Source organism: Vigna unguiculata, chromosome 3 (assembly GCF_004118075.2).
Source record: "Vigna unguiculata cultivar IT97K-499-35 chromosome 3, ASM411807v1, whole genome shotgun sequence".
NCBI classification, from domain to species: Eukaryota; Viridiplantae; Streptophyta; class Magnoliopsida; order Fabales; family Fabaceae; genus Vigna; species Vigna unguiculata.
The window spans coordinates 25,168,835-25,182,277 of record NC_040281.1 but is presented as its reverse complement, the minus strand read 5'-3'; the positions used below and the strand labels follow the sequence as shown (position 1 = coordinate 25,182,277).

The 13,443-nt window shown below is 37.6% G+C and overlaps 1 protein-coding gene across 1 annotated transcript; it reads left to right on the top strand.

Moving 5' to 3' along the window:
• The first annotated feature begins 500 nt into the window (after positions 1-500).
• LOC114175882 (thioredoxin M3, chloroplastic-like) lies at positions 501-3,771 on the top strand. Its single transcript, XM_028060723.1, has 2 exons — positions 501-932; positions 3,095-3,771. Exons 1-2 carry the CDS (start codon positions 758-760, stop codon positions 3,412-3,414), a joined length of 495 nt encoding a protein of 164 aa, XP_027916524.1. The 5' UTR covers positions 501-757; the 3' UTR covers positions 3,415-3,771.
• Positions 3,772-13,443: the final 9,672 nt, after the last annotated feature.

The following is a 13,443-nucleotide window of genomic DNA, read 5'->3' as shown; positions in this document are numbered from 1 at the left end:
AGAAAGAAACACGATGTGCCAAAGAAGAAGAAAACCTAGGACAAAGACGAGAAATGACGGAGAAGAATGATCAAATTCGTCACTTCCCTTCTTCCTTTCTACGTGGACAGCGAAGCAGAAATCAACAAGAACTGAAAAAGACAAAAAAAAAACCACTATAAGCGATAGGTATATATATACACATGAGCATTTTGGGAAAGCAAAATTTAAAAATCACAAAAAAAAAAACTACGCAAAAAGACAAGTGTCATCGTCGTATAGTCATGGATATTTTGGAAAAGCAGAATTTGAAAATAACAAAAAAAAAAGACTAAGTATCACCGAAATAGAAATAGGTATTTTGGGAATTTCCATAATACAATTCCTGTGTTATAGGTACAGTAGAAGTTGGTCTATATATATATATATATATATATATATATATATATAAATTCGTCACTTTATTCTTACTAACAACTCTCTTATAATATGTTATTACTTTATATATATTTCACTGAAATAGCGATAAGTTAGAAGTGTATGCATCATGGAATAATTGTAAGTTATTAAATTAATACTAGGACACGTGAAAATAAAGGTCATGTGTGATGATATTGGAGCTGTGAGTAATTGAGCAAGAACATCGATCCCCATATCACATTCACTCACGCATCCTCCGTTGTTTCATCCCTCCTGTCTTTATTTGTTTCCGAGTTTTGTTTGTGCGGTACCATAGTTTGTGTTTGTCTCCTTTAACTTCTCACTCTCTCTTTCTTCAATGGCTTCCTTCTCTCTCATCTCCTCCCCTCCCCTTCTTCCCAAACCCAAAGACCCTTCTTCCCATGCCTTCCCTCACGCTCCCCCCTTCCTTCTTCGAATGCCCCACCAACCTCAACACCTTCAAACCCCTCTTCTTTTGCCAAAGATTCAATCTTCGCGTCACCAAATTGCAGGTATCTCTCTAGTTATTTATCTAGTTCTTTTCACGCTTCTGGGGTTTCTTTTTAAAACTTTTGGGTTGAGATCGTGGCCAAGATCATGCTTGTATTATGGGGTGGGGTGCATTCAACATTCATTCATTTGGATTTCATTGATTATGCTTAGTCTGGCTTTTGTTTTTTCCTCTAATCCTGTCCCACTTAAAAAGTGTTGTGCGTTGCTTAACTTTCATGCTTTGTAGCATTTTCCAGCTTAGGTTTTCAATAAGTTACCACGTTTAGAGTGACTGAAAGATATATTTTTTAGGTGTTAAACTCAAACAAAATCTATACTTCTGGGTAAATTTTAGGTAGAGTTCTGTGAAACGGTGGGCGTGTTGAAATGGTCCTTTTGGATCTGCTTGAAAATAGGATTATAGTTCCCCTTTTAGCATTCTCTCACTCTTGCCTTTTTCAGAATAATTCGTGTGTCAGAAAGGTTCAAACCGTGGTAGTTAGTATAGCACGATAATACTGATTTGATACGATTTGGAAGCCTGGTGATGCAAATCATGATGAGTATGGTTTTTGCGTCTGAATTGTCCAGCGTATTGCACAGATCACTCACGTATTGCATGAATTGCGATATCCAAGTGGTTTGCACTATGATTCTGGCACAGCGGCGGTGCTGTCACACTATTGTGTTGCTGGTTTCAATGCAATCTTGATTATCCATGAATTGCGATCTCCTAGTTAATTGCATGATTCCGGCACAGAGGTGCTATTACGCTATTGCCACCTTTTGTGTCTAGCAGGAGTTGCATCATTGTTGCCAGTGTTTTGAGGTTTTTCTAGGGAAAATCTGGTTAGTGTGTTGGTGACAGAACGTGCCGTTTAGGGTTCAGAGTTTAGCTTTATGAAGAGAGCATTGGAAAGAAAATCGGGTCGGGTATGGGCTTTTTGCAGATTGCCTTCACAAGTTATATGTCTTTTGTTTCTTTTAATTTGTTAATTGGTATGTGATATTAAACTCAAAAACCCAAGAAATCACCTAGATTTATGTTAACTTATGTCTATTTTCATTTCTCACGTGTTTCTTTGTGTTAAAGAATCCTAGAGATATTGATCATTGATCATGACTTTGTGCTTTTGTATGTCTTATATATTTGTGTCTGTGCTGTCTCATTCTTGATCATGAATATTACTATTCACAATACAATTCAAATTGCAATTCACAAAATAGGCTTTCCCATTAACATTTAGTATCCCAGTTCAAACCACTCAGTATAAGTTGCAGTTGGAATAGATTCATTCTTTTGAATTGTGTTTAAGTTTTGCGAAGCTTGTAAATCATTTGTAGTCAAAATAACCAGCAGAGGCATGGAATTGTGGAAGGTTGGCATGTAAAATAAGGTTTGTTACTTGTAATTATCTTATTTCCACATGAAAGCCCAGCATACAGGACCTGTTACAATGATGGTTTTTGTAATTAGAGATAGGAAGCATTATAAACCTCAGTATCCTTTGATTCTTTTATCCATCTTTATCTAAATATCAAGAAAATTGTGTAGCCTAATTGAACATTCATCATTGTATTGAATATTGGTATTGATTCCTAGTTTGAGTTGCTAGCATAATGTAATAGTTTCTTTTCTTTTTCCTCTTGTTTTTGAAGACATTGTGACCAACTTGATAATTTTGAACTGTCATATTCGTTTTCTCATGTGAAGAGCTTGAAAAGTTCATTTGTCCCCACATCCTCCCTCATATTATGGCTATTTTATCAATAGGTTTGGGTGCTTGACCTATTGACCTAACCCAATTGCTGTATATCCAAGTTGTTTATTTTCAGACTTATAGTTTATCTTGAATCATATCATGATGGGATAACCTATGAAATGACATACATAATGTCCCCTCTGCCATAGAAAAGGAAGGATTGGAATAATCCATGTGGGAAGCATCTAAAGTCGTTTGTGTTTATTTATGAGTAAAAAGTTTCTCAATCTCTATGTATGTAACTATGACAAAGGGGTATTTATGTTGAAATACTTCACCCAATGATTCAAGGCTCATGTTTGTTTGTTTCTTGCTTTTAGCTGATCCTGGTTTCAATTTTACATTTATGATATGTCAGTGTGTATTGTGACTTGAATCAATAGATGGGCCTTTAATCATGTGAACTTGTGATTTGGCAGCTACACCAGTTAGCAAAGACTTGTGGGATAATTCGATTCTGAAAAGTGAAACTCCAGTCCTTGTTATATTCTATGCAAATTGGTGTGGACCATGCAGGATGGTTCACCGGATAATCGACGAGATTGCAACAGAGTATGCTGGTAAACTCAAATGCTTCATAGTCAACACAGACACTGACATGGAAATTGCTGAAGACTATGACATTAAGGCTGTACCAGTGGTTTTGATGTTCAAAAATGGTCAGAAATGCGATTCTGTAATAGGTACCATGCCAAAGGAGTTTTATGTGGCTGCTATTGAGAGGGTGCTCAAGTCCTAATCATGGATCTTCGGGAGCAAAACCTTAAATAGGTGAACTTTTTGTTCATTTTCAGTTATATTTTCTTGTAGTTTTCGGACCATGCAGCATTGCCGAGTTCTTGTACATATTGTGTGGTTTTTTTTCCCATAACAGGTGCTGTCGTGTGAGACTGATTTCATAATGAATGTGTCTACAATTTGATTTGAAAGTGTTGTTGAGTTAGAAAGAATATCTTAGTTAAACAATATGTTTGACTATGCACTGTAAAAGAGTATGATTATGTGATGGAATCTGATGCATTCACTGTCATTGGTGATCTCAGATTCTCATCACTTAATGAATAATATTAGCGACTGCTTTTGGTTCTGTGGGAAAGTCATCTAGCACATAGAAAAAAACACATTTGTAGATTAATTCAATATTATATTCCACATTGTATAATTTCAATCTTTCACATTAAGAAATTGAAACCCAGAAGATTTGTGCGTATTGGACATATGCAGTATGAAGCAATTTATACATTGGCTTGAAATAACAAGGAACAACGAATAATATATACAAATGTAACATTAAGGAATATTATATATATAAATAAATGTATAATATGTCAGATATTATATGATGGGTCCCTATTAGTAGATACTAATTCTCTTTGAAATAAGATAAATGAAATAAAAAAGAATAAAATAAAAACATGACTATTGTTTGTTGGTAAGGGCAGATTGGCGTGTTTGAGTGAGATTCTGGTTTTATGATTCCGAATTATTCTTATTGCATCCGTTTTATATTTCAGCCTGTTTCCTCAAGTCGGAAATCTCCTTCACCCAGCAGGAATTTTTCAAATCAGAGACAAACCTGATAAGAACTCATTGTGATTATGGATAATTGCGTTTAAATATTAAAATAGAGAAAATGTTGAAGATTATTAAATTGAATATATATATATATATATATATATATATATATATTAATATTAATATGTTATTGGTTTCTTAAATTTGAGTAAAAATTGAAATTATTTTAAATTCAAAACTTTGATCCAATTTAGTCTCCAATTTTATAAATACGTAAATTTAATTCTTTTAACCAAATTATTAAGTTTATTTAACCAAATGTCTTTGTTAAAATTTAAAACATTTAAGTAACTTTCCTTAATATATCTGAGTATATCTGAGTGTATTTTTTAAACTATAGAAGAATTTTATTTTGATATATATATATATATATATATATATATATATATATTTCTCTATTTTACTTTTAATCGAAAGTAGGCACATATTTTGTTTGGGTAGATTTTACCTTAGAGGATATGATTTTACTAACAGATTTTAGAATTTTAATATCAGTCGAGAATAAATCTGTTCATAAAAATAAGTTGGTAACATTTGTCAGTAAGTTAAAATTTCTATGATCCATGGATATTTTTGTTGTTATTGTACCGTTAATAATTTACAACTTTTATTATTGATGAATCTACTGATTTAGAAAAAAATTATTTGGTATAAGAGCGGAAAATTTCCCACCAATTATGATGAAATGATTTTATATGTTAAGTGGAGATGAGTGAGAAAAGGAAGAGAACAAAAAGAGAAGGAGGGGGAGAATCCAATAATAATATTTATCGATGACTAAAATTTGTCTGTAATTACCAATAAATTTGTGATTGTCGATAATTACCAATGGGTTGAATGATCTGCTAGTAAAATTTCTCAATGACCATTCTACCAACTAATTTTTGGATGTCGATAATTAGATATTTTCTTGTAGTGAACCATGTTCACTTATTATATTTTGTTAAAAATGTTATGTCATTCTTTATTATATTAGTGGGAGGTTTCTTTCACGTGAATCAATGGATGACGATTAGACAAAATATTAGTTGAACATGAAAGTCAATCATGTCCTACTATGTTCTTTGTCTAAGTAAGAATTTTTGAAAGTTCATTTTGTGATGATTTTAAAGGAGATGTGACATACTTTAACTTTTTTCCTGTGAAGGTTCATACACCCAATGTCTCTCGCACTTGATAGAATTTAATATTCTTCATTTTCAAGTGTGAGAGTCTCACTCGTCCGATGAGCTATAGTCTTACTTGTTTATTTTACTAACTGTTGTCTTAACCCCTTATAACTTTATTTTTTAGTAAATATGTCTAATATCTTCTTAATTGAATAATTATTCGTCGAATCTTATCTCTTGAAAAATCTTTTAAATAAAATAAATCTTTTAAATTAAATAATTAATAAACCACTTTGGATATATATTTATATATATATATATATATATATATATATATATATATATATATATATATATATATATATATATATATATATATATATATATATATATATATATATATATAATATATATATATATATATATATATATATATATATATATCCTAATTGTTATAATTTCCAAGATTCTTATAATTTATATTCTTCTTTGATTTTTTTTCATGTCTAAAGAGGAAAAAAGGTACTTGTGCGGTAATTGTTTCTTGAATCAATAATGTCATTCATTTTTAGCTCGCCATCATTAGAACGATTGTCGGCAAATAATAGCAAAACGTGATGATTTGGATGATGTCTACTCCTAGGTTTCTTCTCTCTAGTGTTAGTTATAGTAGTATGACCAAATTGTAAAGGATAATCTACCTTCTAAGATGTTCTTGAGAAAAAAATATGATTCAGAACAATTTTCCATGTTTAATGATCATATATTTGATTCTAAAATAATTTATAACCAAATATTTGTAGCTGAGCCAAAGTTATTTTTTCACTCATGTTGCAAATAATCAATAATGTTAAGAAACAATAGTAAATGTGGTTTCAAAAATGTGTTCGCAACTCTTGAAAATAATCAATTATGAATTACTTGTTGAACATAATAATCAATTATATTAAACCTAATTTATTCAAAAATGTGTTCAAAAGCTCAACCTTTCAGAAAAAAACTAATTAGGTTAAAAAATAATTGAATAAATTTTTTTAAAACGATTTAGGGGTTATTTGTTGAACATAATAATCAATTAACATTATTAATAATTGATTATTTTGGTCGGAAACTTCAAACTTTTTTAGAAAAGAAAGCTATCTCTTATTCATTTACACAATTTTATATTTTTTTCAAAAAAGATATCTTTTTATTTTTTAAATGAGATATTTTCAGAGTATTTTTATTAAATCATAATGGAAAAAGAATTGTTAAAAATTCATCAGAAAAAAGAATGGTTAAAAATTTATCAGAAGGTGATCATAATATATATTATAACACTCCATTTAATTAATAACCCTGATTAAAAGAAAATGTCACAAAATAAAATAGTAAGCAAGGTCTTGGAGTATAAACGCTACTCCTCACAATTATCCCAAAAGAAACCAGGAATGAACTAGGGCACACCACAATGCTAGTTACAAAATAGAATAAGAGATCTAAAGTATTCAGAAATAAAGTACTAAAGTAAGGCCGTACATGGGCCACAACCCTAAAGGAAAATGTAAGCAAGCGGACTCTAACCCAGATAGTCTATGCAGCAAAATCACCATTTTTCTATTGACCACAAGAAGTTCCCATATCTGCTCACATCAATAAATTGATGATCATCGCAAAGAGAGAAGACCACACACATAACAATCAAACAAGCAAAGGGTAAGCTAGAGTAGAAAATGGTTTATCATACAGTTACATACAATTTCATAGTCCAAGATGCATATGTCAATCAATCATGTTATGACTTACAAACAATACACTAAGACCCAAGACACGACTCATCCTAATACATATAATTAGTCGGATTTATCCCCCACACACAAGCTTAGCCCTTAAAGTGTTCCAGGCCTCCTACTACTCTCACCACTTGAGTCAATACTCTCTATGTGAGACTAACTAACTCTTTAGAGTGTCAGGATGCAATCCTTACCTTGAATCCTTAATAAATTATATAAATGAGGCACCACCATGAACTCCCATTAACAAGAGTCATGGAATTACATCCTGACCAAATGAGGCACCACCATGAGATCTCACCTAGAGATTCATGGAATTACGCCCTGACCAATGAGGTACCACCACGAAACTATTGTGGAATTACGTCCTAACCAAACCAACATCATGTTTCTCTAACCAACATAGAGCCATTATACATACCCATTCCATGCCACAATTATAACCAACCACCCCATTCATATTTCATGCCAAGATCATACCAAAACTCATTACTCCAGCCCATACAATCCAACCTTACATGCATATTCATATACTTCAGACTTTAAATAGGGTAATCCGAACCAAGCTCACAATTAACAACCAAAAGCATGAAAAGAACAGCCATGGAGCAATTCCCGCGCCAGTCTCGCTCAAGCCAAGGACTCTCGCTCAGGCGAAAAAGGTCTTTCGCTCAAGCTACAGGTCCTCGCTTAGGCGAGACCGTCAACAGAGAGCCCTGCAAGACTCGTGAGTTCTCGCTTAGGCAATCCCTCCTCGCCTGAGCGAGGCCACCCCTCCCTTGAGCGAGGCCACCCCTCTCCCAAAGTTGAGGTTCCTCGCCTGGGTTACAACTGTAGCAACGTGCCTCAAGCTCCCACGCGTCGTCGCTTAGGCGAGCCCTTCTCGCTTGAGCAAGATAGTACCTCGCTCAAACGAGAGCTCTCCACCTGAGCCTGTTTCTGCTAGTCTCGCCTAGGTGAGACATGCTCGCTTGGGCGAAAACGTCGGATATCGCCACTGTTCTCCCTACAACAACCACACATTCATATCCAAACAACAATATAGGGCCATTCATACATTAACAATAGTACATCAACCATACAATCGTGAAAATAGTGGCAAAACAAGCAGAAATCAAAGTAAACAAGCAAGCCCTAGCTTCAGGTTACCTGGAAAGAGGCTAATAATAGACTTTGACCCTTAAACCAATGAACCCAGCAGCTCCAGGAGCATATTTACGAACTGGAACAGTGGCACAGAAAGAAAGTGAGGTTACCACATCGAATCTTCAGCGGAAGTATGAAACATGAGACTTAGAAAGGAACTAGTATGAGCTGAGAATCAACTTACATGGAGTCAAAACTGGTTGAGCTAACTTGAGCACGAGGGAGCTCTAAACCCTAGTAGAGAAGTGTTGTTGTTCTAAGAGAGGGAGGCTGCTTTTCTGAAAATGAAGGGAATGAGGGTGTTGGGGCAGTTTAGGATCTTTTTCTCCCTATGGGGTAGCCCTAGGCCCAACTGATTTGGGGCAGCCCTTAAACATTAGGGCTAAAAATATAAGTGGGCCTTATTTCTCCCCAACAACAAAAATTTTTTGACCTCGAAAATGAAGACTTACTAGGAAAACAAATTTGGATGTGACTTCCTCATATCCTCATCTAACTCCCAACTAGAGTCACCTGTCCTCCGGTCCCGGATGACTTTGACAAGACTAAATGGTTTTTCTCGATGTTCCTCAACTTGACTATCCTCCAAAGCAAATGGTGGTACTTCCATAGTGAGATCCTCCCTGATTTGTACATCCTCTGCTTCCAACACATGAGACAGATCGAACACGTACTTCCTTAGTTGTGACACATGAAACACCGGATGGAGATTTACCAACTGAGGAGGCAAAGCAATCTCGTAAGCCACGGGCCCAATCGTCCTCGAGATCTAGTAAGGGCCAAGGAACTTAGGAGAAAGCTTCCTTGAGCGGAGAGCCCTCCCCACACCAGTGGTTTGGGTCACCCTCAAGAATACGTGATCTCCAGCCGCGAATTCCAAGGGTCTCCTCCTACAGTCTGCATACGCCTTCTGTCGACTCTGAGAAGCCTGCATTCTATCCCTCACCATTCTCACTTTCTCGGTAGTTTGTTCCAATAACTCTGGTCCAACTAGCACTGCTTCCCCATTATGGTACCAACATAGAGGGGTCATACACTTCCTACCGTATAGAGCCTCATACAGCTCTATGCCAATGCTTGCATGGAAATTGTTGTTGTAGGTAAACTTTATCAAAGGTAAGACTTCATCCCAAGCACCCAGATGATCTAGCACGCATGTCCTCAATAAATCCTCAAGCGATTGGATCGTCCTCTTAGACTGACCATCGATTTGGAGATGATAGGTTGAACTCATGGTTAGTTTGCTACCCAAAGCACTCTGCAAAGTCTGCAAAAACCGGGAAGTGAAACGCGAATCCCTATCTGAAACTATGCTCGAAGGTACCTCATGCAACCTCACGATTTCTTTAATGTACAACTGGGTCAAGTTCATCGCCAAGAAATGAGCACTCTTGGTCAATCGGTCCACTATGACCCAGATCGTGTTATGCCCTCTAAAAGTTCATGGCAAATGGGTCACAAAATCCATAGCGATGTTATCTCATTTCCACACTGGTATCTCCAAAGGCTGTAGAATTCCACCGGGTCTCTAATGCTCTACCTTTGCCTTCTGACATGTCAAACAGGCTAATACAAACTATGCAACATCCTTCTTCATAACCTGCCACCAGAAGGTTTCCTTGAGATTCTGGTACATCTTAGTCATGTCGGGATGCAAACTAAGACGACTCTTGTGCCCTTTCTCAAGGATCAACTTCTTCACCTCAAAGTCGTCAGGCACACACACTCTGCCCTAGAACCGCAATATACCATTGTTACCCAAGGTGAAATCCTTTGCTTCATCTGATCCAAGTTGTTCTCTCACTCTGTTTAAACTGACATCTAATAATTGTCTTTATCTAATTGAGTCCAAGAAGTCACTAGATATAGTCAGAGTACTACATCCAATGAACTCGGATCCCAACTCCACCTATAGCTTCATATCTCTGAATTTCTCTAGCAGATCCACTTCCTTGATCATAAGGTGCACAGTATGCACCGTCTTCTTACTCAAGGCATCTGCCACTATATTCGCCTTCCCAGATGGTACAAAAGTTCAAAATCGTAATCCTTCAGGAATTCCATCCACCTCCTATGTCTCATGTCCAGCTCCTTCTGATCAAACAGATACTTGAGACTCTTGTCATCGCTGAATACCCGAAACTGGGCACCACAGATAGTGCCTTCAGATCTTCAAGGCGAACATTATAGCTGTCAACTCCAGGTCATGAGTGGGGTAGTTTCTCTCATGCACCTTAAGTTGCCTTGACGCATACGTCACTGCCTTCTTCTCTTACATCAATACGCAACCCAAACCTAGATGTGAGGCATCACAGTAAACCTCAAAAGGTTTACCCACATCAGGGATAACCAATATGGGAGCACTCGTTAACCTTTACTTAAGCTCTTGAAAACTTTCCTCACACTTATCCGTCCAAGTGAAAGGTTGGTCCTTCCAGATAAGCTGTGTGAGAGGCGCCACTATCTTGGAGAATCCTTCTATGAATCTCCTATAGTAGCCAGCTAAACCCATGAAACTCCTGATCTTTATTGTTGACTTGGGACTCTCCCACTTAACCACTGCCTCAACCTTGGCTGGATCCACTGCAATGCCCTGTGCGGATATCACATCCCCCAAAAACTACACTTCATTCATCCAAAATTCATACTTGGATAATTTAGCATACAACTGCTTCTCTCTCAGAATACCAAGTACTAATCTCAGGTGCTCGACATGCTCCTCCTGAGTTTTGGAATAGATAAGTATGTCGTCTATGAAGACTAAGACAAACTTATCCAAGAAGAGCCTAAAAATCCTATTCATGTAGTCTATAAATACATTCGGAGCATTGGTCACACCAAAAGGCATAACCACATACTCGTAGTGTCCATATCGGGATCTGAAGGCTATCTTTTGTACATTATCTGCCTTCACTAAAATCTAGTGATATCCCGACCGCATATCTATCTTCGAGAATATCGACGCTCCATGCAACTGATCCATCAAGTCGTCTATCCTAGGGAGGGGATATTTGTTCTTGATGGTCGTCTTATTTAACTGTCTGTAGTTCACACACAAACGTGAAATCCCATCTTTCTTCTTCACCAACAACATCGATGCTCCACATGGCGAAGTACTGGGTCGTATAAACTGTTTCCCCATTAACTCCTTTATCTAACTCTTGAGCTCTACCAACTCCACCGGAGCTATACGGTATGGGGCCATCGAGGACCGGTTCCTAGTACCAGGTCAATAGAGAACTTCACCTCTCTACTGGAGGTAACCTTGGCACTTTCTCCGGGAACACATCCTCAAACTCATGCACGACCGGTATAACAGATGTCCTCTCCTATTTATCCACCTCCAGATGCGTGAAGATTATGTAACATTGTGCGTCATCTTGCATCTCCTTTATAACCCCTTGAGATGACAACAACTCAGACTCCTCTGAGTTGGGAAACAACAACTTTTTCTCTCGGCAATCTACAAGAATGCGATTGGCAGAGAGCCAATCCATCCCCAAGATCACTTCCAACTCCTATAGAGGTAAGCAGATCAAATTCACTTTATATATGCGTCCCTCTACCTGTACTGGACATCTAGCACACAATGACGATGTCCTGACCAAACCTGATGCTAGAGTAGATACCACAAGCTCACACTGCAGCTCACACACTGACAGACCCAACCGTTTTACACAATCATCTAACACAAAAGAGTATGTCGCTCCAGAGTCATACAACACACAATATTTCCTACCAGCTATCACCCAACAACCCATAACTAGGTTACTTAAGCCTGCTGCTTCTGTTCCTGTCATCGCATACACTCTGCATATCCCATGAGGCCTATTGCCTTTGTTCCTCTACTAGTGCTGGGTAGGAGTCTGAATTGGAGGTCGTGCCACTATCCTAGCAAGATATGGACATTTCTTGCCAAAGTAGCCTTCCTTGCCACAGTGGTTACATCTGGGGTAACCTTCCATATGTGGGCAAACACTCCTCAGATGAGGGCCTCCACACTTGAAGCATTAGACCCTACCCTGCTGTGAAGGGAAGCTCCTTGACCCATGAGGTTGATGGTGGGGTCTATTATATGGTTTCCTTCTCTCCTTATGAATTGATTTGGACCCAAATGGCCCACCAATCCTCTGTTGTTGCGGACGCTGAGCCTCTACCTCATTCTTCATCTTTTCCATCACTTTGGCCTTTTCCACCAGCGCAGCAAAATTCTTGATGGACAATGGGGCTACCATCAAACAGATATCACCCCTGAGGTCATTCTCAAACTTACGACATCTTCATTCTTCATCGAGTGGCAAGGTATAGAAGCAGCTGAGATGCTTGAACTTCTCAGCATATTCAGCTACATACTTTCCTCCCTGGGTTAACTAGAGGAACTCCACCTCCTTCGCGTATCTGACGTTGTTTGGGAAATATTCAGAGACGAACTTCCCCCTGAAGGCCTCCCAAGTAATGGATTCCTCTCTGTCTTTCATGATGGATTTCATGTTGATCCACCAATGCTCCGCCTCTCTCGTAAGCATATACACTGCAAAAGCCAATCTGTTCTCAGCAGTACACATCATGGCGTCAAATATTCTCTCCATGTCCTTCAGCCATTGGTCTGCGACATCATGACTAGTCTTGCCGTTGAATTTCACTAGGTGGTGCTTCAAAAAGTCTTCCAAACTCCACTCACGTACTGGGGGTCATAGCTCAGAACCAAAGACAGGAGAATTGGTCATCCAAATGCTGCCTATGGGCATCCTCAGCAGCTACTCTTGCAGGCTTCATCTATTGCAACAAAGATAGTCAGATTCAGCAGATGCTTGCACTTGTGGTGGCCTTTACTGCTCTATCGAGTTGCTCTACCGAGCTAATTGTTCTAGTGTTTCATCCTTCACACACACAAGGTTAGCCCTTAAAGTGTTTCAGGCCTCCTACTACTCTCACCACTTGAGTCAGTACACTCTATGTGAGACTAACTAACTCTTTAGGGTGTCAGGTTGCAATCCTTACCTTGAATCCTTACTAAATTATATAAATGAGGCACCACCATGAACTCCCCACTAACAGGGGTCATGAAATTACGTCCTGACCAAATGACACACCACCATGAGATCTCACCTAGAGATTCATGGAATTACGCCCTAACCAATGAGGCACCACCACGAAACTATCATG